This window comes from Salvelinus fontinalis, chromosome 33 (genome assembly GCF_029448725.1).
Source record: "Salvelinus fontinalis isolate EN_2023a chromosome 33, ASM2944872v1, whole genome shotgun sequence".
In the NCBI taxonomy this organism is placed as follows: domain Eukaryota; kingdom Metazoa; phylum Chordata; class Actinopteri; order Salmoniformes; family Salmonidae; genus Salvelinus; species Salvelinus fontinalis.
Window position 1 is genome coordinate 779,176 of NC_074697.1, and position 26,058 is coordinate 805,233.

General features: G+C 43.2%; 1 protein-coding gene across 4 annotated transcripts in view; it reads left to right on the top strand.

Moving 5' to 3' along the window:
* Positions 1–26,058, top strand: part of LOC129831624 (contactin-5-like) — an 804,231-nt gene that overhangs the window by 582,603 nt on the left and 195,570 nt on the right. For all 4 annotated transcript variants that reach the window (XM_055894962.1, XM_055894963.1, XM_055894964.1 and 1 more), the window contains 2 exons: positions 5,281–5,410; positions 22,486–22,630. In XM_055894962.1, the coding sequence (XP_055750937.1) occupies positions 5,281–5,410; positions 22,486–22,630 (275 nt within the window). The remainder of the gene's footprint in view (positions 1–5,280; positions 5,411–22,485; positions 22,631–26,058) is intronic.

Sequence of the window (26,058 nt, forward strand, 5' to 3'; positions counted from 1 at the left end):
CTTTATTGACACCCCACTCCAAAAAGCAAGTTATGCAGGCTCTAGTTTGGTCTAATCTTGATAATTGTCCAGTCGTGTGGTCCAGTGCTGCAAGGAAAGACCTAGTAAAGCTGCAGCTGGCCCAGAACAGAGCGGCACGTTTTGCTCTTCATTGTAATCAGAGGGCTGATATAAATACTATGCTGTCAGTCTCTCTTGGATAAGAGTTGAGGAGAGACTGACTGCATCACTTCTTCTTTTTATGAGAAACATTAATGTGTTGAAAATCCCAAGTTGTTTGCATAGTAAACTTACACACAGCTCTGACACACACACTTACCCCACCAGACATGCCACCAGGGGTCTTTTCACAGTCCCCTTACACACAGCTCTGACACACACACTTACCCCACCAGACATGCCACCAGGGGTCTTTTCACAGTCCCCAAATCCAGAACAAGTTCAAGAAAGCGTACCTTATGTATTATATAGAGCCATTATTGCGTGGAACTTCGTTCGATCTCATATTTCTCAAATAAACAGCAAACCTGGTTTCAAAAAACAGATAATGCAACACCTCACGGCACAACGCTTCTCCCCTATTGGACCGAGATAGTTTGTGTGTATATATTGATATGTAGGCTACGTGTACATTTTAATAAAATGTATGTAGTTCTGTCCTTGAGCTGTTCTTATCTATTAATGTTAGTAGTGCCCTATAGAGGGAATGGGGTACCCCTGGAACTAAGCCAAGGAGATATGCCCTTGATAAGAGGAGTATGTTGTGTTTCAGAGCAGGGTGGAGGTGGTGAATGGGGTATGTTGTGTTTCAGAGCAGGGTGGAGATGGTGAATGGGGTATGTTGTGTTTCAGAGCAGGGTGGAGATGGTGAATGGGGTATGTTGTGTTTCAGAGCAGGGTGGAGATGGTGAATGGGGTATGTTGTGTTTCAGAGCAGGGTGGAGATGGTGAATGGGGTATGTTGTGTTTCAGAGCAGGGTGGAGATGGTGAATGGGGTATGTTGTGTTTCAGAGCAGGGTGGTGAATGGGGTATGTTGTGTTTCAGATCAGGGTGGAGATGGTGAATGGGGTATGTTGTGTTTCAGAGCAGGGTGGAGATGGTGAATGGGGTATGTTGTGTTTCAGAGCAGGGTGGAGGTGGTGAATGGGGTATGTTGTGTTTCAGAGCAGGGTGGAGATGGTGAATGGGGTATGTTGTGTTTCAGAGCAGGGTGGAGATGGTGAATGGGGTATGTTGTGTTTCAGAGCAGGGTGGTGAATGGGGTATGTTGTGTTTCAGAGCAGGGTGGAGATTGTGAATGGGGTATGTTGTGTATCAGAGCAGGGTGGAGATGGTGAATGGGGTATGTTGTGTATCAGAGCAGGGTGGTGAATGGGGTATGTTGTGTTTCAGAGCAGGGTGGTGAATGGGGTATGTTGTGTTTCAGAGCAGGGTGGTGAATGGGGTATGTTGTGTATCAGAGCAGGGTGGAGATGGTGAATGGGGTATGTTGTGTATCAGAGCAGGGTGGAGATGGTGAATGGGGTATGTTGTGTTTCAGAGCAGGGTGGTGAATGGGGTATGTTGTGTATCAGAGCAGGGTGGAGATGGTGAATGGGGTATGTTGTGTATCAGAGCAGGGTGGTGAATGGGGTATGTTGTGTATCAGAGCAGGGTGGAGATGGTGAATGGGGTATGTTGTGTTTCAGAGCAGGGTGGTGAATGGGGTATGTTGTGTATCAGAGCAGGGTGGAGATGGTGAATGGGGTATGTTGTGTTTCAGAGCAGGGTGGTGAATGGGGTATGTTGTGTTTCAGAGCAGGGTGGAGGTGGTGAATGGGGTATGTTGTGTTTCAGAGCAGGGTGGTGAATGGGGTATGTTGTGTTTCAGAGCAGGGTGGAGGTGGTGAATGGGGTATGTTGTGTTTCAGAGCAGGGTGGAGATGGTGAATGGGGTATGTTGTGTTTCAGAGCAGGGTGGTGAATGGGGTATGTTGTGTTTCAGAGCAGGGTGGTGAATGGGGTATGTTGTGTATCAGAGCAGGGTGGAGGTGGTGAATGGGGTATGTTGTGTATCAGAGCAGGGTGGAGGTGGTGAATGGGGTATGTTGTGTATCAGAGCAGGGTGGTGAATGGGGTATGTTGTGTTTTAGAGCAGGGTGGAGATGGTGAATGGGGTATGTTGTGTTTCAGAGCAGGGTGGAGATGGTGAATGGGGTATGTTGTCTTTCAGAGCAGGGTGGAGATGGTGAATGGGGTATGTTGTGTTTCAGAGCAGGGTGGAGATGGTGAATGGGGTATGTTGTGTTTCAGAGCAGGGTGGAGATGGTGAATGGGGTATGTTGTGTTTCAGAGCAGGGTGGAGATGGTGAATGGGGTATGTTGTGTTTCAGAGCAGGGTGGAGATGGTGAATGGGGTATGTTGTGTTTCAGAGCAGGGTGGTGAATGGGGTATGTTGTGTTTCAGATCAGGGTGGAGATGGTGAATGGGGTATGTTGTGTTTCAGAGCAGGGTGGAGATGGTGAATGGGGTATGTTGTGTTTCAGAGCAGGGTGGAGGTGGTGAATGGGGTATGTTGTGTTTCAGAGCAGGGTGGAGATGGTGAATGGGGTATGTTGTGTTTCAGAGCAGGGTGGAGATGGTGAATGGGGTATGTTGTGTTTCAGAGCAGGGTGGTGAATGGGGTATGTTGTGTTTCAGAGCAGGGTGGAGATTGTGAATGGGGTATGTTGTGTATCAGAGCAGGGTGGAGATGGTGAATGGGGTATGTTGTGTATCAGAGCAGGGTGGTGAATGGGGTATGTTGTGTTTCAGAGCAGGGTGGTGAATGGGGTATGTTGTGTTTCAGAGCAGGGTGGTGAATGGGGTATGTTGTGTATCAGAGCAGGGTGGAGATGGTGAATGGGGTATGTTGTGTATCAGAGCAGGGTGGAGATGGTGAATGGGGTATGTTGTGTTTCAGAGCAGGGTGGTGAATGGGGTATGTTGTGTATCAGAGCAGGGTGGAGATGGTGAATGGGGTATGTTGTGTATCAGAGCAGGGTGGTGAATGGGGTATGTTGTGTATCAGAGCAGGGTGGAGATGGTGAATGGGGTATGTTGTGTTTCAGAGCAGGGTGGTGAATGGGGTATGTTGTGTATCAGAGCAGGGTGGAGATGGTGAATGGGGTATGTTGTGTTTCAGAGCAGGGTGGTGAATGGGGTATGTTGTGTTTCAGAGCAGGGTGGAGGTGGTGAATGGGGTATGTTGTGTTTCAGAGCAGGGTGGTGAATGGGGTATGTTGTGTTTCAGAGCAGGGTGGAGGTGGTGAATGGGGTATGTTGTGTTTCAGAGCAGGGTGGAGATGGTGAATGGGGTATGTTGTGTTTCAGAGCAGGGTGGTGAATGGGGTATGTTGTGTTTCAGAGCAGGGTGGTGAATGGGGTATGTTGTGTATCAGAGCAGGGTGGAGGTGGTGAATGGGGTATGTTGTGTATCAGAGCAGGGTGGAGGTGGTGAATGGGGTATGTTGTGTATCAGAGCAGGGTGGTGAATGGGGTATGTTGTGTTTTAGAGCAGGGTGGAGATGGTGAATGGGGTATGTTGTGTTTCAGAGCAGGGTGGAGATGGTGAATGGGGTATGTTGTCTTTCAGAGCAGGGTGGAGATGGTGAATGGGGTATGTTGTGTTTCAGAGCAGGGTGGAGGTGGTGAATGGGGTATGTTGTGTTTCAGAGCAGGGTGGTGAATGGGGTATGTTGTGTTTCAGAGCAGGGTGGAGATGGTGAATGGGGTATGTTGTGTTTCAGAGCAGGGTGGAGATGGTGAATGGGGTATGTTGTGTATCAGAGCAGGGTGGAGGTGGTGAATGGGGTATGTTGTGTTTCAGAGCAGGGTGGAGATGGTGAATGGGGTATGTTGTCTTTCAGAGCAGGGTGGTGAATGGGGTATGTTGTGTTTTAGAGCAGGGTGGAGGTGGTGAATGGGTTATGTTGTGTATCAGAGCAGGGTGGTGAATGGGGTATGTTGTGTTTTAGAGCAGGGTGGAGATGGTGAATGGGTTATGTTGTGTATCAGAGCAGGGTGGTGAATGGGGTATGTTGTGTTTCAGAGCAGGGTGGAGAAGGTGAATGGGGTATGTTGTGTTTCAGAGCAGGGTGGAGATGGTGAATGGGGTATGTTGTGTTTCAGAGCAGGGTGGAGATGGTGAATGGGGTATGTTCTGTTTTAGAGCAGGGTGGAGGTGGTGAATGGGGTATGTTGTGTATCAGAGCAGGGTGGTGAATGGGGTATGTTGTGTTTCAGAGCAGGGTGGAGATGGTGAATGGGGTATGTTGTGTTTCAGAGCAGGGTGGAGATGGTGAATGGGGTATGTTGTGTATCAGATCAGGGTGCTGAATGGGGTATGTTGTGTTTCAGAGCAGGGTGGTGAATGGGGTATGTTGTGTTTCAGAGCAGGGTGGTGAATGGGGTATGTTGTGTTTCAGAGCAGGGTGGAGATGGTGAATGGGGTATGTTGTGCTTCAGAGCAGGGTGGAGATGCTGAATGGGGTATGTTGTGTTTCAGAGCAGGGTGGTGAATGGGGTATGTTGTGTTTCAGAGCAGGGTGGAGATGGTGAATGGGGTATGTTGTGTTTCAGAGCAGGGTGGTGAATGGGGTATGTTGTGTTTCAGAGCAGGGTGGAGATGGTGAATGGGGTATGTTGTGTTTCAGAGCAGGGTGGAGATGCTGAATGGGGTATGTTGTGTTTCAGAGCAGGGTGGTGAATGGGGTATGTTGTGTTTCAGAGCAGGGTGGAGGTGGTGAATGGGGTATGTTGTGTTTCAGAGCAGGGTGGAGATTGTGAATGGGGTATGTTGTGTTTCAGAGCAGGGTGGAGATGCTGAATGGGGTATGTTGTGTTTCAGAGCAGGGTGGTGAATGGGGTATGTTGTGTTTCAGAGCAGGGTGGTGAATGGGGTATGTTGTGTTTCAGAGCAGGGTGGTGAATGGGGTATGTTGTGTTTTAGAGCAGGGTGGAGATGGTGAATGGGTTATGTTGTGTTTCAGAGCAGGGTGGTGAATGGGGTATGTTGTGTTTCAGAGCAGGGTGGAGATGCTGAATGGGGTATGTTGTGTTTCAGAGCAGGGTGGAGATGCTGAATGGGGTATGTTGTGTTTCAGAGCAGGGTGGAGATGCTGAATGGGGTATGTTGTGTTTCAGAGCAGGGTGGTGAATGGGGTATGTTGTGTTTCAGAGCAGGGTGGAGATGGTGAATGGGGTATGTTCTGTTTTAGAGCAGGGTGGAGGTGGTGAATGGAGTATGTTGTGTTTCAGAGCAGGGTGGAGATGGGGAATGGCGAGCTCATCATCCAGAAGGTCCAGCAGGCTGACTCTGGGATGTACCAGTGTGTCGCTGAGAACAAATACGGAGCCATCTACTGCAGCGCAGAACTCAAGATCTTAGGTATGCTGTTGTTTTTCTCCTGTTGTTGTTGTTTTTGTTGTTATATTCCTTGTAACACTATGTGTGCCTTTAGTTATTGCTACTAAATGTAAATTAATACAAGAAAATAATAATGGAAACTGGGAAAAGCCCCAATTCAAAACAGGGTTGGAGTCTGTTCCATTTCAATTCAGTCAATTCAGGAATTTAACAGAATTCAAATGTTACTCATTGATTGGAATTGGAATCTCAGTTTGCTTCCTGAACCAACCACAGCTGCGTACCCACACGCTATCTCCGGTTTGTTGCTGTTTGTTATTATGTTAAAGGGAAGGTCTGCTCTGGTGTGTTAGTTATTATGTTAAAGGGAAGGTCTGTTCTGGTGTGTTTGTTAGTATGTTAAAGGGAAGGTCTGTTCTGGTGTGTTTGTTATTATGTTAAAGGGAAGGTCTGTTCTGGTGTGTTTGTTAGTATGTTAAAGGGGAGGTCTGTTTTGGTGTGTTTGTTATTATGTTAAAGGGAAGGTCTGTTCTGGTGTGTTTGTTATTATGTTAAAGGGAAGGTCTGCTCTGGTGTGTTAGTTATTATGTTAAAGGGAAGGTCTGTTCTGGTGTGTTTGTTAGTATGTTAAAGGGAAGGTCTGTTCTAGTGTGTTTGTTATTATGTTAAAGGGAAGGTCTGTTCTAGTGTGTTTGTTATTATATTAAAGGGAAGGTCTGTTCTGGTGTGTTTGTTATTATGTTAAAGGGAAGGTCTGTTCTGGTGTGTTTGTTATTATGTTAAAGGGAAGGTCTGCTCTGGTGTGTTAGTTATTATGTTAAAGGGAAGGTCTGTTCTGGTGTGTTTGTTATTATGTTAAAGGGGAGGTCTGCTCTGGTGTGTTTGTTAGTATGTTAAAGGGAAGGTCTGTTCTGGTGTGTTAGTTATTATGTTAAAGGGAAGGTCTGTTCTGGTGTGTTTGTTATTATGTTAAAGGGAAGGTCTGTTCTAGTGTGTTTGTTATTATGTTAAAGGGAAGGTCTGTTCTAGTGTGTTTGTTAGTATGTTAAAGGGAAGGTCTGTTCTGGTGTGTTTGTTATTATGTTAAAGGGAAGGTCTGTTCTAGTGTGTTTGTTATTATGTTAAAGGGAAGGTCTGTTCTGGTGTGTTTGTTAGTATGTTAAAGGGAAGGTCTGTTCTGGTGTGTTTGTTATTATGTTAAAGGGAAGGTCTGCTCTAGTGTGTTTGTTATTATGTTAAAGGGAAGGTCTGTTCTGGTGTGTTTGTTATGTTAAAGGGAAGGTCTGTTCTGGTGTGTTTTGTTATTTTGTTAAAGGGAAGGTCTGTTCTGGTGTGTTTGTTATTATGTTAAAGGGAAGGTCTGCTCTGGTGTGTTTGTTATTATGTTAAAGGGAAGGTCTGTTCTGTTGTGTTTGTTATTATGTTAAAGGGAAGGTCTGTTCTGGTGTGTTTGTCATTATGTTAAAGGGAAGGTCTGTTCTGGTGTGTTAGTTATTATGTTAAAGGGGAGGTCTGTTCTGGTGTGTTTGTTATTATGTTAAAGGGAAGGTCTGTTCTGGTGTGTTTGTTATTATGTTAAAGGGAAGGTCTGCTCTGGTGTGTTTGTTATTATGTTAAAGGGAAGGTCTGCTCTGGTGTGTTTGTTATTATGTTAAAGGGAAGGTCTGTTCTAGTGTGTTTGTTATTATGTTAAAGGGAAGGTCTGTTCTAGTGTGTTTGTTATTTTGTTAAAGGGAAGGTCTGTTCTGATGTGTTTGTTATTATGTTAAAGGGAAGGTCTGTTCTGATGTGTTAGTTATTATGTTAAAGGGAAGGTCTGTTCTGGTGTGTTTGTTATTATTAAAGGGAAGGTCTGCTCTGGTGCGTTTGTTATTATGTTAAAGGGAAGGTCTGTTCTTGTGTGTTTGTTATTATGTTAAAGGGAAGGTCTGCTCTGGTGTGTTTTGTTATTTTGTTAAAGGGAAGGTCTGTTCTGGTGTGTTTGTTATTTTGTTAAAGGGAAGGTCTGTTCTGGTGTGTTTGTTATTTTGTTAAAGGGAAGGTCTGTTCTGGTGTGTTTGTTATTATGTTAAAGGGAAGGTCTGTTCTGGTGTCTTTGTTATTATGTTAAAGGGAAGGTCTGTTCTGGTGTGTTTGTTATTATGTTAAAGGGAAGGTCTGTTCTGGTGTGTTTGTTATTATGTTAAAGGGAAGGTCTGCTCTGGTGTGTTTGTTATTATGTTAAAGGGAAGGTCTGTTCTGGTGTGTTTGTTATTATTTTAAAGGGAAGGTGTGCTCTGGTGTGTTTGTTATTATGTTAAAGGGAAGGTCTGTTCTGGTGTGTTTGTCATTATGTTAAAGGGAAGGTCTGTTCTGTTGTGTTTGTTATTATTAAAGGGAAGGTCTGCTCTGGTGTGTTTGTTATTATGTTAAAGGGAAGGTCTGTTCTTGTGTGTTTGTTATTATGTTAAAGGGAAGGTCTGTTCTGGTGTGTTTGTTATTATGTTAAAGGGAAGGTCTGTTCTGGTGTGTTTGTTATTATGTTAAAGGGAAGGTCTGCTCTTGTGTGTTTGTTATTATGTTAAAGGGAAGGTCTGCTCTGGTGTGTTTGTTATTATGTTAAAGGGAAGGTCTGTTCTGGTGTGTTAGTTATTATGTTAAAGGGAAGGTCTGTTCTGGTGTGTTAGTTATTATGTTAAAGGGGAGGTCTGCTCTGGTGTGTTAGTTATTATGTTAAAGGGAAGGTCTGTTCTGGTGTGTTTGTTAGTATGTTAAAGGGAAGGTCTGTTCTGTTGTGTTTGTTATTATGTTAAAGGGAAGGTCTGTTCTGGTGTGTTTTGTTATTTTGTTAAAGGGAAGGTCTGTTCTGGTGTGTTTGTTATTATGTTAAAGGGAAGGTCTGCTCTGGTGTGTTAGTTATTATGTTAAAGGGGAGGTCTGTTCTGGTGTGTTAGTTATTATGTTAAAGGGAAGGTCTGTTCTAGTGTGTTTGTTATTATATTAAAGGGAAGGTCTGTTCTGGTGTGTTTGTTATTATGTTAAAGGGAAGGTCTGTTCTAGTGTGTTTGTTATTATATTAAAGGGAAGGTCTGTTCTGGTGTGTTTGTTATTATGTTAAAGGGAAGGTCTGCTCTGGTGTGTTTGTTATTATGTTAAAGGGAAGGTCTGTTCTGGTGTGTTTGTTATTATGTTAAAGGGAAGGTCTGCTCTGGTGTGTTTGTTATTATGTTAAAGGGAAGGTCTGTTCTGGTGTGTTTGTTATTATGTTAAAGGGAAGGTCTGTTCTGGTGTGTTTGTTATTATGTTAAAGGGAAGGTCTGTTCTGGTGTGTTTGTTATTATGTTAAAGGGAAGGTCTGTTCTGGTGTGTTTGTTATTATGTTAAAGGGAAGGTCTGTTCTGGTGTGTTTGTTAGTATGTTAAAGGGAAGGTCTGTTCTGGTGTGTTTGTTATTATGTTAAAGGGAAGGTCTGTTCTAGTGTGTTTGTTATTATGTTAAAGGGAAGGTCTGTTCTAGTGTGTTTGTTATTATGTTAAAGGGAAGGTCTGTTCTGATGTGTTTGTTATTATGTTAAAGGGAAGGTCTGTTCTGGTGTGTTTGTTATTTTGTTAAAGGGAAGGTCTGTTCTAGTGTGTTTGTTATTATGTTAAAGGGAAGGTCTGTTCTAGTGTGTTTGTTATTATGTTAAAGGGAAGGTCTGTTCTGATGTGTTTGTTATTATTAAAGGGAAGGTCTGTTCTGGTGTGTTTGTTATTATTTTAAAGGGAAGGTGTGCTCTGGTGTGTTTGTTATTATGTTAAAGGGAAGGTCTGTTCTGGTGTGTTTGTTATTATGTTAAAGGGAAGGTCTGTTCTGGTGTGTTTGTTATTATGTTAAAGGGAAGGTCTGCTCTGGTGTGTTTGTTATTATGTTAAAGGGAAGGTGTGCTCTGGTGTGTTTGTTATTATGTTAAAGGGAAGGTCTGTTCTGGTGTGTTAGTTATTATGTTAAAGGGAAGGTCTGTTCTGGTGTGTTTGTTATTTTGTTAAAGGGAAGGTCTGTTCTGGTGTGTTAGTTATGTTAAAGGGAAGGTCTGTTCTGGTGTGTTTGTTAGTATGTTAAAGGGAAGGTCTGTTCTGATGTGTTTGTTATTATGTTAAAGGGAAGGTCTGTTCTGGTGTGTTTGTTAGTATGTTAAAGGGAAGGTCTGTTCTGATGTGTTTGTTATTATGTTAAAGGGAAGGTCTGTTCTGGTGTGTTTGTTATGTTAAAGGGAAGGTCTGTTCTGGTGTGTTTGTTAGTATGTTAAAGGGAAGGTCTGTTCTGATGTGTTTGTTATTATGTTAAAGGGAAGGTCTGTTCTGGTGTGTTTGTTATTATTAAAGGGAAGGTCTGTTCTGGTGTGTTTGTTATTATTTTAAAGGGAAGGTGTGCTCTGGTGTGTTTGTTATTATGTTAAAGGGAAGGTCTGTTCTGGTGTGTTTGTCATTATGTTAAAGGGAAGGTCTGTTCTGTTGTGTTTGTTATTATTAAAGGGAAGGTCTGTTCTTGTGTGTTTGTTATTATGTTAAAGGGAAGGTCTGTTCTTGTGTGTTTGTTATTATGTTAAAGGGAAGGTCTGTTCTGGTGTGTTAGTTATTATGTTAAAGGGAAGGTCTGTTCTGGTGTGTTTGTTATTTTGTTAAAGGGAAGGTCTGTTCTGGTGTGTTAGTTATTATGTTAAAGGGGAGGTCTGTTCTGGTGTGTTTGTTATTATGTTAAAGGGAAGGTCTGTTCTAGTGTGTTTGTTATTATGTTAAAGGGAAGGTCTGTTCTGATGTGTTTGTTATTATGTTAAAGGGAAGGTCTGTTCTGGTGTGTTTGTTATTTTGTTAAAGGGAAGGTCTGTTCTGGTGTGTTAGTTATTATGTTAAAGGGAAGGTCTGTTCTGGTGTGTTTGTTATTATGTTAAAGGGAAGGTCTGTTCTGGTGTGTTTGTTATTATTAAAGGGAAGGTCTGCTCTGGTGTGTTTGTTATTATGTTAAAGGGAAGGTCTGTTCTTGTGTGTTTGTTATTATGTTAAAGGGAAGGTCTGTTCTTGTGTGTTTGTTATTATGTTAAAGGGAAGGTCTGCTCTGGTGTGTTTGTTATTATGTTAAAGGGAAGGTCTGTTCTGGTGTGTTTGTTATTATGTTAAAGGGAAGGTCTGTTCTAGTGTGTTTGTTATTATGTTAAAGGGAAGGTCTGCTCTGGTGTGTTTGTTATTATGTTAAAGGGAAGGTCTGTTCTGGGGTGTTTGTTATTATGTTAAAGGGAAGGTCTGTTCTGGTGTGTTTGTTATTATGTTAAAGGGAAGGTCTGTTCTGGTGTGTTAGTTATTATGTTAAAGGGGAGGTCTGTTTTGGTGTGTTTGTTATTATGTTAAAGGGAAGGTCTGTTCTGGTGTGTTTGTTATTATGTTAAAGGGAAGGTCTGCTCTGGTGTGTTTGTTAGTATGTTAAAGGGAAGGTCTGTTCTGGTGTGTTTGTTATTATGTTAAAGGGAAGGTCTGTTCTGGTGTGTTTGTTAGTATGTTAAAGGGAAGGTCTGTTCTGGTGTGTTTATTATATTAAAGGGAAGGTCTGTTCTGGTGTGTTAGTTATTATGTTAAAGGGAAGGTCTGTTCTGGTGTGTTTGTTATTATGTTAAAGGGAAGGTCTGTTCTAGTGTGTTTGTTATTATGTTAAAGGGAAGGTCTGTTCTGGTGTGTTTGTTATTATGTTAAAGGGAAGGTCTGTTCTGGTGTGTTTGTTATTATTAAAGGGAAGGTCTGTTCTGGTGTGTTTGTTAGTATGTTAAAGGGAAGGTCTGTTCTGGTGTGTTTGTTATTATGTTAAAGGGAAGGTCTGTTCTGGTGTGTTTGTTATTATGTTAAAGGGAAGGTCTGTTCTGGTGTGTTTGTTATTATGTTAAAGGGAAGGTCTGCTCTGGTGTGTTTATTATATTAAAGGGAAGGTCTGTTCTGGTGTGTTTGTTATGTTAAAGGGAAGGTCTGTTCTGGTGTGTTTGTTATTATGTTAAAGGGAAGGTCTGTTCTGGTGTGTTTATTATATTAAAGGGAAGGTCTGTTCTGGTGTGTTTATTATTATGTTAAAGGGAAGGTCTGTTCTGGTGTGTTTGTCATTATGTTAAAGGGAAGGTCTGCTCTGGTGTGTTTATTATATTAAAGGGAAGGTCTGTTCTGGTGTGTTTGTTATATTAAAGGGAAGGTCTGTAATGGTGTGTTTGTTATATTAAAGGGAAGGTCTGTTCTGGTGTGTTTGTTATATTAAAGGGAAGGTCTGTTCTGGTGTGTTTGTTATATTAAAGGGAAGGTCTGTAATGGTGTGTTTGTTATATTAAAGGGAAGGTCTGTTCTGGTGTGTTAGTTATTATATTAAAGGGAAGGTCTGTTCTGGTGTGTTTGTTATTATGTTAAAGGGAAGGTCTGTTCTGGTGTGTTTGTTATTATGTTAAAGGGAAGGTCTGCTCTGGTGTGTTAGTTATTATGTTAAAGGGAAGGTCTGCTCTGGTGTGTTTATTATATTAAAGGGAAGGTCTGTTCTGGTGTGTTTGTTATTATGTTAAAGGGAAGGTTTGTCCTGGTGTGTTTGTTATTATGTTAAAGGGAAGGTCTGCTCTGGTGTGTTTGTTAGTATGTTAAAGGGAAGGTCTGCTCTGGTGTGTTTGTTATTATGTTAAAGGGAAGGTCTGTCCTGGTGTGTTTGTTATTATATTAAAGGGAAGGTCTGTCCTGGTGTGTTTGTTATTATGTTAAAGGGAAGGTCTGCTCTTGTGTGTTAGTAATTATGTTCAAAGGAAGTTTTTTTTGTATTTAACCTTTATTCATAAAGGTTTTTCTAATTCTGTCACGATCGTGTGGCGGATTGACAGACCAAAATGCAGCAGTTGGAAAATAAGCCATCTTCTTTTATTATACAACACGAAGATGAACACGAACAAAACACTTGAACAAAACAACAAAACGACCGTGAAGCTACAAACGTTGTGCACATACATACAGGCTACAAACGTTTTACATAGACAATTACCCACAACCAATGAGAGCCTATGGCTACCCTAAATAAGGCTCCCAATCAGAGACAACCGAAATCAGCTGTCTCTAATTGGGAACTCATTCAGGTAACCATAGACTCTCCTAGATAACTAACCAACATAGACAACGCTAGACATATACACTCAACACAAAACCATCTACTACACCCCATAACCCCTTTACCAAATAAACACCCAAAACCAACAAAACATAAACATTACCCATGTCACACCCTGACCTAACTAAAATAATAAAGAAAACAAAGAATAATAAGGCCAGGGCGTGACAAATTCAGATAAAATCTCTTTAAAGGTGCGATTAAAATGGCCTGTTGATCCATAAAGGTACATATGAAATGCCTGAGTAGCAGAAAGGTATATTTAAAATGGCCTGTTTATCCACAAAGGTAAGCCCGCTCTTTTCTTTGACTCTATAAACAGTGAAACTGGCATAGCAACATTAACTAGGCCACAGCCTGATAAGGGAGAAAGATAGCAACACAAGAGAATAAAGCTGAATGTTGAGAAGGCTAATTGGCAATCAATGGAGCCTGATTGAACCTGAACAGTCGTTGCCATGAACAGAAGAAAGACAGAGGATGTGTCCCAAACGGTACCATATTCCTTACATAGTGCACTGTGTCCATAAGGCTCCGGTCAAAAAGAGTGCACTTAGGGAAAATAGTTCCATTTGGGATGCATGCAGAGCCTTGTGGTTATATGCACTGAGATGTCTGTATACATCAGACTGAAGGTTGGCAGCCCAGAGTAGTTTATTTTGTCTCTATTTCAGAGGAGGAATGCATAACAGTGACTTAGAGGGTTAGATGCTCAAGGGGAAAGAAGACAGGAGGAGAAAGGAGTTGGTGATTTATCTATCCTGAACGACCACAACTCTACTGAACAATATTGTGTGTTTTGTACCAAAAATACTTGTCTGCACTGCAGTATTCACTGGCAGGTTTCTATTAAAGCTGTTTGTCTGTCCTGCAGTGTTCACTGGCAGGTTTCTATTAAAGCTGTTTGTCTGTCCTGCAGTATTCACTGGCAGGTTTCTATTAAAGCTGTTTGTCTGCCCTGCAGTATTCACTGGCAGGTTTCTATTAAAGCTGTTTGTCTGTCCTGCAGTATTCACTGGCAGGTTTCTATTAAAGCTGTTTGTCTGTCCTGCAGTATTCACTGGCAGGTTTCTATTAAAGCTGTTTGTCTGTCCTGCAGTATTCACTGGCAGGTTTCTATTAAAGCTGTTTGTCTGCCCTGCAGTATTCACTGGCAGGTTTCTATTAAAGCTGTTTGTCTGTCCTGCAGTATTCACTGGCAGGTTTCTATTAAAGCTGTGTGTCTGTCCTGCAGTATTCACTGGCAGGTTTCTATTAAAGCTGTTTGTCTGTCCTGCAGTATTCACTGGCAGGTTTCTATTAAAGCTGTTTGTCTGCCCTGCAGTATTCACTGGCAGGTTTCTATTAAAGCTGTGTGTTTGTCCTGCAGTATTCACTGGCAGGTTTCTATTAAAGCTGTTTGTCTGTCCTGCAGTATTCACTGGCAGGTTTCTATTAAAGCTGTTTGTCTGTCCTGCAGTATTCACCGGCAGGCTTCTATTAAAGCTGTTTGTCTGTCCTGCAGTATTCACTGGCAGGTTTCCATTAAAGCTGTTTGTCTGTCCTGCAGTATTCACTGGCAGGTTTCCATTAAAGCTGTTTGTCTGCCCTGCAGTATTCACAGGCAGGTTTCTATTAAAGCTGTTTGTCTGTCCTGCAGTATTCACTGGCAGGTTTCTATTAAAGCTGTTTGTCTGTCCTGCAGTATTCACTGGCAGGTTTCTATTAAAGCTGTTTGTCTGTCCTGCAGTATTCACTGGCAGGTTTCTATTAAAGCTGTGTGTTTGTCCTGCAGTATTCACTGGCAGGTTTCTATTAAAGCTGTTTGTCTGTTCTGCAGTATTCACTGGCAGGTTTCTATTAAAGCTGTTTGTCTGTTCTGCAGTATTCACTGGCAGGTTTCTATTAAAGCTGTTTGTCTGTCCTGCAGTATTCACTGGCAGGTTTCTATTAAAGCTGTTTGTCTATCCTGCAGTATTCACTGGCAGGTTTCTATTAAAGCTGTTTGTCTGTCCTGCAGTATTCACTGGCAGGTTTCTATTAAAGCTGTTTGTCTGTCCTGCAGTATTCACTGGCAGGTTTCTATTAAAGCTGTTTGTCTGTCCTGCAGTATTCACTGGCAGGTTTCTATTAAAGCTGTTTGTCTGTCCTGCAGTATTCACTGGCAGGTTTCTATTAAAGCTGTTTGTCTGTCCTGCAGTATTCACAGGCAGGTTTCTATTAAAGCTGTTTGTCTGTCCTGCAGTATTCACTGGCAGGTTTCTATTAAAGCTGTTTGTCTGTCCTGCAGTATTCACTGGCAGGTTTCTATTAAAGCTGTTTGTCTGTCCTGCAGTATTCACTGGCAGGTTTCTAGTAAAGCTGTTTGTCTGTCCTGCAGTATTCACTGGCAGGTTTCTATTAAAGCTGTTTGTCTGTCCTGCAGTATTCACTGGCAGGTTTCTATTAAAGCTGTTTGTCTGTCCTGCAGTATTCACTGGCAGGTTTCCATTAAAGCTGTTTGTCTGCCCTGAAGTATTCACTGGCAGGTTTCTATTAAAGCTGTTTGTCTGTCCTGCAGTATTCACTGGCAGGTTTCTATTAAAGCTGTTTGTCTGTTCAAATAAAAATGTATTAGTAACATGCGCCGAATACAATAGGTGTAGACCTTAGAGTGAAATGCTTACTTACAAGCCCTTAATCAACAATTCAGTTTTAAGAAAAATAAGTGTTGAGAACAAAATTGATAAGTATAAAATAACAAATAACAAATGATTAGAGAACAGCAGTAAAATAACAGTAGTGAAGCTATATACAGGGGGTACCGGTACAGAGTCAATTTGGAGGCTGTATACAGGGTGTTACGGTACAGAGTCAATGTGGAGGCTATATACAGGGGGTACCGATACAGAGTCAATGTGGAGGCTATATACAGGGGGTACCGTTACAGAGTCAATGTGGAGGCTATATACAGGGTGTACCGGTACAGAGTCAATGTGGAGGCTATATACAGGGTGTTACGGTACAGAGTCAATGTGGAGGCTATATACAGGGTGTTACGGTACAGAGTCAATGTGTAGACTATATACAGGGGGTACCGGTACAGAGTCAATGTGGAGGCTATATACAGGGTATTACGGTACAGAGTCAACGTGGAGGCTATATACAGGGGATACCGGTACAGAGTCAATGTGGAGGCTATATACAGGGGGGTACCGGTACAGAGTCAATGTGGAGGCTATATACAGGGGGTACCGGTACAGAGTCAATGTGGAGGCTATATACAGGGGGTACCGGTACAGAGTCAATGTGGAGGCTATATACAGGGGGTACCGGTACAGAGTCAATGTGGAGGCTATATACAGGGGGTACCGGTACAGAGTCAATGTGTAGGCTATATACAGGGTGTTACGGTACAGAGTCAATGTGGAGGCTATATACAGGGGGTACCGGTACAGAGTCATTGTGGAGGCTATATACAGGGGGTACCGATACAGAGTCAATGTGGAGGCTATGTACAGGGGGTACCGGTACAGAGTCAATGTGGAGGCTATATACAGGGGGTACTGGTACAGAGTCAATGTGGAGGCTATAAACAGGGTGTTACGGTACAGAGTCAATGTGGAGGCTATATACAGGGTGTTACGGTACAGAGTCAATGTGGAGTCTATATACAGGGGGTACTGGTACAGAGTCAATGTGGAGGCTATATACAGGGGGTACCGGTACAGAGTAAATGTGGAGGCTATATACAGGGGGTACCGAGTCAGTGTGGAGGCTATATACAGGGGGTACCGGTACAGAGTCAATGTGGAGGCTATATACAGGGGGTACCGGTACAGAGTCAATGTGGAGGCTATATACAGGGGGTACCGGTACAGAGTCAATGTGGAGGCTATATACAGGGGGTACCGGTACAGAGTCAATGTGGAGGCTATATACAGGGGGTACCGGTACAGAGTCAATGTGGAGGCTATATACAGGGGGTACCGGTACAGATTCAATGTGGAGGCTATATACAGGGTGTTACGGTACAGATTCAAGGTGGAGGCTATATACAGGGGGTACCGGTACAGAGTCAATGTGGAGGCTACAGTTGAAGTCGGAAGTTTACATCCACTTAGGTTGGAGTCATTAAAGCTTGTTTTTCAACCACTCCATACATTTCTTGTTAACAAATTATACTTTTGGCAAGTCAGTTAGGACATCTACTTTGTGCATGACACAAGTAATTTTTACAACATTTGTTTACAGACAGATTATTTCAGCATCCACATTGACTCTGTACCAGTACTCCCTGTATATGCGGTTGAAGTCGGAAGTTTACATACACCTTACATACAGCCAAATACATTTAAACTCAGTTTTTCACAATTCCTGACATTTAATCCAGGTAAGAATTCCCTGTTTTAGGTCAGTTGGGATCACCACTTTATTTAGAGAATGTGAAATGTCATAATAATAGCAGAGAGAATTATTTATTTCAGCTTTGTTTCTTTCATCACATTCCCAGTGGGTCAGAAGTTTACATACATTCAATTAGTTTTTGGTATCATTGCCTTTTATTAGTTTAACTTGGGTCAAACGTTTCAGGTAGCTTCCCACGATAAGTTGGGTGAATTTTGGCCCATTCCTCCTGACAGAGCTGGTGTAACTGAGTCAGGTTTGTAGGCCTTGCTCGCTCACACTTTTTCAGTTCTGTCCACCAATTATCTATGGGATTGAGATCAGGGCTTTGTGATGACCACTCCAATACCTTGACTTTGTTGTCCTTAAGCCATTTTGCCACGACTTTGGAAGTATGCTTGGGGTCATTGTCCATTTGGAAGACCCATTTGCGACCAAGCTTCAACTTCCTGACTGATGTCTGGAGATGTTGCTTCAATGCCTTTATTTAAAGGTATGTGTTCCCAACAGATGCTTAACTGTACTCCCAGAAATACAGAGATTATGGCCGAATGAATTTATTTAAATTGACTGATTTCCTTATATGAACTGTAACTCAGTAAAATCTTTGACATTGTTGTGTCCTGCGTTTATATTTTTGTTCAGTGTAGTTCTTTGGAGATACTCCTCGTCTGTTGTGACAGTGTCTCTGGTGAATTCAAAGGCCTGAGAGAAATGATAGATGTCTACCTCTCCATCATACTACCTCTCTCTCTCTCTCTCTCTCTCTCTCTCTCTCTCTCTCTCTCTCTCTCTCTCTCTCTCTCTCTCTCTCTCTCTCTCTCTCTCTCTCTCTCTCTCTCTCTCTCTCTCTCTCTCTCTCTCTCTCTCTCTCTCTCTCTCTGTTCACTACTCTCTGTTGATACACTCATTTTCTCCCTGTCAGCTTCAATATGGGACCACACGTGTTCTTCTCCCCTCTCATCTCCTCTCCAGCATACCCCACCCTCCCTCCTCCCCCTCTCTCCACCTTCCCCCCTCTCTCTCTTGACTGATAGGAAGATGCCTACCCACCATACCTCCCTCCTCCCCCTCTATCCTCCCTCCCTACTCCCCTCTCCTCCCTCCCTACTCCCCCTCCTCCCCCCGCCTCTTTCCTCCCTCCCTCTCTCTCTCTTGACTGAGATTGAGATGCCTACCCCTCCCTCACAGCAAGTGCTCTGTTTTCTCCCTGGTGGTTTCCATGGCCTAGGGGATCTGTACCATCCCTGCCACGGTCAGACTGGTCTCTGTCAGTGCTGGGAGGAGAGAGAGGGAATGGAGGGATGGAGGGAGGGATGGAGTGGGTGGTAGATGGTGCAGGGGCTGGCTGGAAGAGAGGGGAAGCAGGGGGGACATACTGAGGGATGGAGAGGGGGATGGAGAGGGGGATGGAGGGAGGGATGGAGGGTGGGATGGAGGGTAGGATGGAGAGGGGGATGCTGAGAGGGATGGAGAGGGGGATGGATGACGTGAGGGATAGAAGGGGTAGGGGCTGGCCAACAGTCAGGAACCAGCGCCAGCTGCCTAGGAGATGTCCTCATGTCTGTCACCTCCAAAGCATCAGTCAGTATTTAAATAACCGGTGGTGACAAAGCCTCCCAGCTTATAGACCCTGGGCCCCAGAGCCCTGCTAACTGCATTAGTGTATGTAGAGAGATAACTTAACTTTGAAGCAATGTCTCCTATTTACAAAATTCTCAAGTTGGTGACCTTGTAGCACAAAAACTGCTGCAAATTGTTTGCACTCAGATGCTCCTGCTGTTGTATCACATTGTATATATTAGCTTTGTGATACAGTTTGAAATTGTTTGTAATTATTTTGGTACTAAACTGAGAGAAAAATACCAATATATTTTCAAATGAGAATCAAACAGTATCAGAAATGTTTTAGTTTTTAATTGTATTTATATAAATGTGTATTGTTTGGGGAACTATCTCGACATACACTATCCAACAGACGTGACAGCAGTAAACTGTAAATGCTATGTACTAATTGTTTTGACAGAAGATCGTCCAGCACGTTGACAAATTAGAGACCAAATAACAACCCGTCTGTCCTCTGCGTGACCTTCCACATGTTCCCTCGCTTATGGCACACGTTGCACGCAATGATGGCACCCTATCTCCTATATAGTGCCTAAAGTAGTGCCCTATCAAGGGAATAGGGTGTCCTATATAGTGCCTAAAGTAGTGCCCTATAAATTGAATAGGGTGTCCTATATAGTGCCTAAAGTAGTGCCCTATCAAGGGAATAGGGTGTCCTATATAGTGCCTAAAGTAGTGCCCTATAAAGGGAATAGGGTGTCCTATATAGTGCCTAAAGTAGTGTCCTATAAAGGGAATAGGGTGTCCTATATAGTGCCTAAAGTAGTGCCCTATAAAGGGAAAAGGGTGTCCTATATAGTGCCTAAAGTAGTGCCCTATAAAGGGAATAGGGTGTCCTATATAGTGCCTAAAGTAGTGCCCTATAAAGGGAATAGGGTGTCCTATATAGTGCCTAAAGTAGTGCCCTATAAAGGGAATAGGGTGTCCTATATAGTGCCTAAAGTAGTGTCCTATAAAGGGAATAGGGTGTCCTATATAGTGCCTAAAGTAGTGCCCTATAAAGGGAATATGGTCTCCTATATAGTGCCTAAAGTAGTGCCCTATAAAAGGGAATAGGGTGTCCTATATAGTGCCTAAAGTAGTGCCCTATAAAGGGAATAGGGTGCCATTTGAGACACCGATGTCAAATGTCAACTCAATTAAGTCCATGATTTGATCAGTTGGCTTGGAAACCATTTGAGTCATCTGATTTGTCAGAAGGATTCCCTGGGGCAACAGCAGCAGTAATTAACTGTACATGTTGAAGATGAGAGAGGGACGGTTGAATCATTTTGATAATTTAGCCTGGATATGTTTTATCTCTAAACACTTTAGTTTATTTATGGATAATTATGACTGCATATTTCTCAGAGAACATTTACTGTAAAAATATCCATACCATATTATCCATACTGTATTATCCATACCATGTTATCCATACTGTATTATCCATACTGTATTATCCATACTGTAGAAAATGATTCTTAACATGTTCTATTTTTCTTGATATAGCTCTTTAAAAATATATATATATTTCACCTTTATTTAATTAACCAGGTAGGCCAGTTGAGAACAAGTTCTCGTTTACAACTGCGACCTGGCCAAGATAAAGCACAGCAGTTCGACACATACAACAACACAGAGTTACACATGGAGTAAAACAAACATACAGTCAACAATACAGTAGAACAAAAGAAAACAAAAAGTCTATATACAGTGATTGCAAATGAGGTAAGATAAGGGAGGTAAAGGCAATAAAATAGGCCATAGTGGCGAGGTATGTATGATATAACAATTCAAAACTGGAGTGATAGATATGCAGAAGATGAATGTGCAAGTAGAGATACTGGTGTGCAAAGGAGCAAAAGAAATACAAAATACAGTAGGGGATAGGGTAGTTGGATGGGGTATCTACAGATGGGCTACGTACAGGTGCAATGATCTGTGAGCTGCTCTGACAGCTGGTGCTTGAAGTTAGTGAGGAGGATGAGAGTCTCCAGCTTCAGAGATTTTTGCAGTTCGTTCCAGTCATTGGCAGCAGAGAACTGGGAGGAAAGGTGGCCAAAGTAGGAATTGGCTTTGGGGGTGACAAGAGAAATATACCTGCTGGAGCAAGTACTGTGGGTGGGTGCTGCTAATGTGACCAGTGAGCTGAGATAAGGCGGGGCTTTACCTAGCAAAGACTTGTAGATGACCTGGAGCCAGTGGGTTTGGCGACGAGTTTGAAGCAAGGGCCAGCCTACGAGAGCGTACAGGTCGCAGTGGTGGGTAGTGGTGGCTTTGGTGACAAAACGGATGGCACTGTGATAGACTGCATCCAATTTGTTGAGTAGAGTGTTGGAAGCTATCTTGTAAATGACATCGCCGAAGCCGAGGATCGGTAGGATGGTCAGTTTTACGAGGGTATGTTTGGCAGCATGAGTGAAGGATGCTTTGTTGCGAAATAGGAAGCCGATTCTTGATTCAATTTTGGATTGGAAATGCTTAATTTGGGTCTGGAAGGAGAGTTTACAGTCTAACCAGACACCTAGGTATTTGTAGTTGTCCACATATTCTAGGTCAGAACCGCCCAGAATAGTGATGCTGGACGGGCGGGCAGGTGCGGGCAGCGATCGGTTGAAGAGCATGCATTTAGTTTTACTTGAATTTAAGAGCAGTTAGAGGCCACGGAATGAGAGTTGTATGGCATTGAAGCTCGTCTGAAGGTTAGTTAGCACAGTGTCCAAAGAAGGGCACGAAGTGTACAGAATGGTGTCGTCTGCATAGAGGTGGATCAGAGAATCACCAGCAGCAAGAGTGACATCATTGATGTATACAGAGAAAAGAGTCGGCCCGAGAATTGAACCCTGCGGCACCTCCAAAGAGACTGCCAGAGGTCCAGACAACAGGCCCTCCGATTTGACATACTGAACTCTATCGGAGGAGTAGTTGGTGAACCAAACGAGGCAGTCATTTGGGAAACCAAGGCTGTTGAGTCTGCCAATAAGAATGTGGTGATAGACAGAGTCGAATGCCTTGGCCAGGTCGATGAATACGGCTGCACAGTAAGGTCTCTTATGGTTATGATATAGTTTAGGACCTTGAGCGTGGCTGAGGTGCACCCACGACCAGCTCGGAAACCAGATTGCATAGCGGAGAAGGTACGGTGGGATTCGAAATGATCGGTGATCTGTTTGTTAACTCGGCTTTCGAAGACCTTAGAAAGGCAGGTTACGATAGATATAGGTCTGTAGCAGTTTGGGTCTAGAGTGTCTCCCCCTTTGAAGAGGGGGATGACCGCGGCAGCTTTCCAATCTTTGGGGATCTCAGACGATACGAAAGAGATGTTGAACAGACTAGTAATAGGGGTTGCAACAATTTTGGCGGATAATTTTAGGAAGAGAGGGTCCAGATTGTCTAGCCCGGCTGATTTGTAGGGGTCCAGATTTTGCAGCTCTTTCAGAACATCAGCTATCTGGTTTTGGGTGAAGGAGAAATGGGGGAGGCTTGGTCGAGTTGCTGTGGAGGGTGCCGGGCACTTGACCTTGGTAGGGGTAGCCAGGTGGAAAGCATGGCCAGCCGTAGAAAAATGTTTATTGAAATTCTCAAATTTAGTGGATTTATCGGTGGTGACAGTGTTTCCTGTCCTCAGTGCAGTGGGCAGCTGGGAGGAGGTGCTTTTTTGAGTTTGTGCTGAGTTAGCTTTCCTAACTGCTTGTGTAATTTGGTTACTAACTTCCCTGAAAAGTTGTATATCACGGGGGCTATTCTATGCTAATACAGAACGCCACAATATATGTTTGTGCTGGTCAAGGGCAGTCAGGTCTGCAGTGAACCAAGGGCTATATCTATTCCTGGTTCTACATTTTCTTGATGTAGCTCTTGATAATTGTTAAATGGACCAAAACAAATTATTATGATATTTAGAGTATTTTCAAGGTAAAATATTCAATTTCTATTATGTTGAACGGTTATGCGTCTCTTTTGACTTGAAAACACTTTGGCCTGTTCCACAGCGTCGCCACCAGTCTTCAGACCTAACCCTGTCCATCTGACCGCCACGTTGGGGAAGGACGTGTTGTTGGAGTGTAAACCCAGAGCATCTCCCAAGCCTAGAGTAACATGGAGGAGAGGAGACAGACGCATTCAGACCAGCAGAAGGTACGGATGGAATCTGAAAAGAAGCAACAAGGTTTATGGGTAGTTTCCCAGACAATGATGTAGCTTAGTCCTGGTTTAAAACATTATTTCCAATGGAGATCATCCATTGAGCTTGCTTTTTAGTACAGAACTAGGCTTAATCTGCTTGTGGGAAACCAACACCTAAAATGATTGTATTGTCCAACACAACGGTTAAATGGAAATGTCACTTTTGTTTTATCCCAACCCTCCAAAAGACACACAGAGAGGTTGGAACAGAGAGGTTGGAGCAGAGAGGTTGGAGCAGAGAGGTTGGAGCAGAGAGGTTGGAGCAGAGAGGATGGAGCAGAGAGGTTGGAGCAGAGAGGATGGAGCAGAGAGGTTGGAGCAGAGAGGTTGGAGCAGAGAGGTTGGAGGTTGGAGCAGAGAGGTTGGAACAGAGAAGTTGGAGCAGAGAGGTTGGAGCAGAGAAGTTGGAGCAGAGAGGATGGAGCAGAGAGGTTGGAGCAGAGAGGTTGGAGCAGAGAGGAGGGAGCAGAGAGGTTGGAGGTTGGAGCAGAGAGGTTGGAGGTTGGAGCAGAGAGGTTGGAACAGAGAAGTTGGAGCAGAGAGGTTGGAGCAGAGAGGATGGAGCAGAGAGGTTGGAGCAGAGGATGGAGCAGAGAGGTTGGAGCAGAGAGGTTGGAGCAGAGAGGATGGAGCAGAGAGGATGGAGCAGAGAGGTTGGAGGTTGGAGCAGAGAGGTTGGAGCAGAGAGGTTGGAGCAGAGAGGATGGAGCAGAGAGGTTGGAGCAGAGAGGTTGGAGCAGAGAGGATGGAGCAGAGAGGTTGGAGGTTGGAGCAGAGAGGTTGGAGCAGAGAGGTTGGAGCAGAGAGGATGGAGCAGAGAGGTTGGAGGTTGGAGCAGAGAGGTTGGAGCAGAGAGGTTGGAGCAGAGAGGATGGAGCAGAGAGGTTGGAGGTTGGAGCAGAGAGGTTGGAGCAGAGAGGATGGAGCAGAAAGGTTGGAACAGAAATTTTAGAGGTTGGAACAGAGAGGTTGCAGCAGAGTTACAAAACAGTTTTTAATTGCATATCTGAAGAAGTGCAAGCTAATGTTAATCATTCCCTGTTCACAGACACTTTCCCTACTGCACTAAAAACTGTTATGGTGAAACCCCTTCTGGTGAAAAGTCATCTAGATTCTTCATCTATAAGCAATTTTCGGCCAATCTCCAATCCTCCATTCTTAAGCAAAATTCTGGAGAAATTGGTTTTCAAACAGCAAAATAATTTTTAGTGGCAACTATATTTTTGAAAAATTCCAATCTGTTTTTCGGGCCCACCACAGCACAGACACAGCCTTAGTTAAAGTGGTAAATGGTCTTAGAGCCAACACAGATGCCAAACAGCTCTCTGTCCTTGTACTCTTGGATTTAAGTGCTAGATTCAACACTGGTGACCATGATGTACTTCGAGACAGTCTGGGTTGGCCTCACCGGTCCAGTTCTAAATTAGTTTAGGACCTATTTAATCGGTCAAGAGTTTTTTGACAACCTTGGAGAACATAACTCAGAGAAAATATATATCACATGTGGTGTTCCACAAGGTTAGATTTTGGGTCCGGTACTGTTTAGTTCATATATGTTACCCCCCGTGGCAGCGTTATCAGAAAGCACCTTAATGATATTCACTGCTACTCAGACGATACACAACTTTACATTTTTGTGTTACCAGAGGATGTTAGCTCCACGGATAAATTATAAGACTGTATTAGTGATTTAAATACTTGGGTGGCTCATAACTTCCTTCCGGCTAAATCAAGACAAGACCGAGGTACTTATTGTTGGAGCCAAAGCACAAAGACAGAATCTGCCCGCACATTTTAAATCACGGGCAACAAAGATAAAAGACCAGGTAAAAAACCTGTTTTTTTAGATTCTGTTCTAAATTTAGAGTCATTTGAACAAAATTGCTTGTTACCACCTGAGGAACATTGCCATGGTGGGGCTATTTCTAGCTCAGGATGATACAGAGAGACTCATCCATGCTTTTATTACAAGCAGGCTTGACTACTGTAATGCTCTCTTGTCTGGTCTACCTAAGAAAGCCATTTGTCAACTGCAAAATATACAGAATGCTGCAGCACGGGTGCTGACCAAGACCAGACAGAGAGAACACAGTACACCAGTTTTAATGTCTCTGCCCTGGATGCCTGTGAGTTTTAGAATACATTTTAAGATTATTCAAATCAAATCAAATTGTAATTGTCGCATGCACCGAATACAACAGGTATAGACCTTACACTGAAATGCTTACTTTACAAGCCCTTAACCAACAATGCAGTTTTAAGAAAAATACCTAAAACAATAAGAAATAAAAGTAACAATCAATTAAAGAGCAGCAGTAAAATAACAATAGCGAGTCAATGTGCGGAGGCATCGGTTAGTTGAGGAAATTGAGGTAATATATACATGTAGGTTGAGTTATTAAAGTGACTTATGCAGAGATAGTAACAGAGAGTCGCAGCAGCGTTCCGGGGGGGGGGGGGGGGTGCAATGCAAATAGTCTGGGCAGCCGTGTGATTAGATGTTCAGTAGTCTTATGACTTGTTGGCTTGCGAAAGTATTCACCCCTCTTGGCCTTTTTACCTATTTTGTTGCCTTACAACCTGGCATTTTGGGGGGTTTGTATCATTTGATTTACACAACATACCTACCACCTTGAAGATGCAAAATATGTTTTATTGTGAAACAAAACTATGCTGGCTACAGAGTTCCATGGGAAACTATGCTGGCTACAGAGTTCCATGGGAAACTATGCTGGCTACAGAGTTCCATGGGAAACTATGCTGGCTACAGAGTTCCATGGGAAACTATGCTGGCTACAGAGTTCCATGGGAAACTATGCTGGCTACAGAGTTCCACGGGAAACTATGCTGGCTACAGAGTTCCATGGGAAACTATGCTGGCTACAGAGTTCCACGGGAAACTATGCTGGCTACAGAGTTCCATGGGAAACTATGCTGGCTACAGAGTTCCATGGGAAACTATGCTGGCTACAGAGTTCCATGGGAAACTATGCTGGCTACAGAGTTCCATGGGAAACTATGCTGGCTACAGAGTTCCATGGGAAACTATGCTGGCTACAGAGTTCCATGGGAAACTATGCTGGCTACAGAGTTCCATGGGAAACTATGCTGGCTACAGAGTTCCATGGGAAACTATGCTGGCTACAGAGTTCCATGGGAAACTATGCTGGCTACAGAGTTCCATGGGAAACTATGCTGGTTACAGAGTTCCATGGGAAACTATGCTGGCTACAGAGTTCCATGGGAAACTATGCTGGCTACAGAGTTCCATGGGAAACTATGCTGGCTACAGAGTTCCATGGGAAACTATGCTGGCTACAGAGTTCCATGGGAAACTATGCTGGCTACAGAGTTCCATGGGAAACTATGCTGGCTACAGA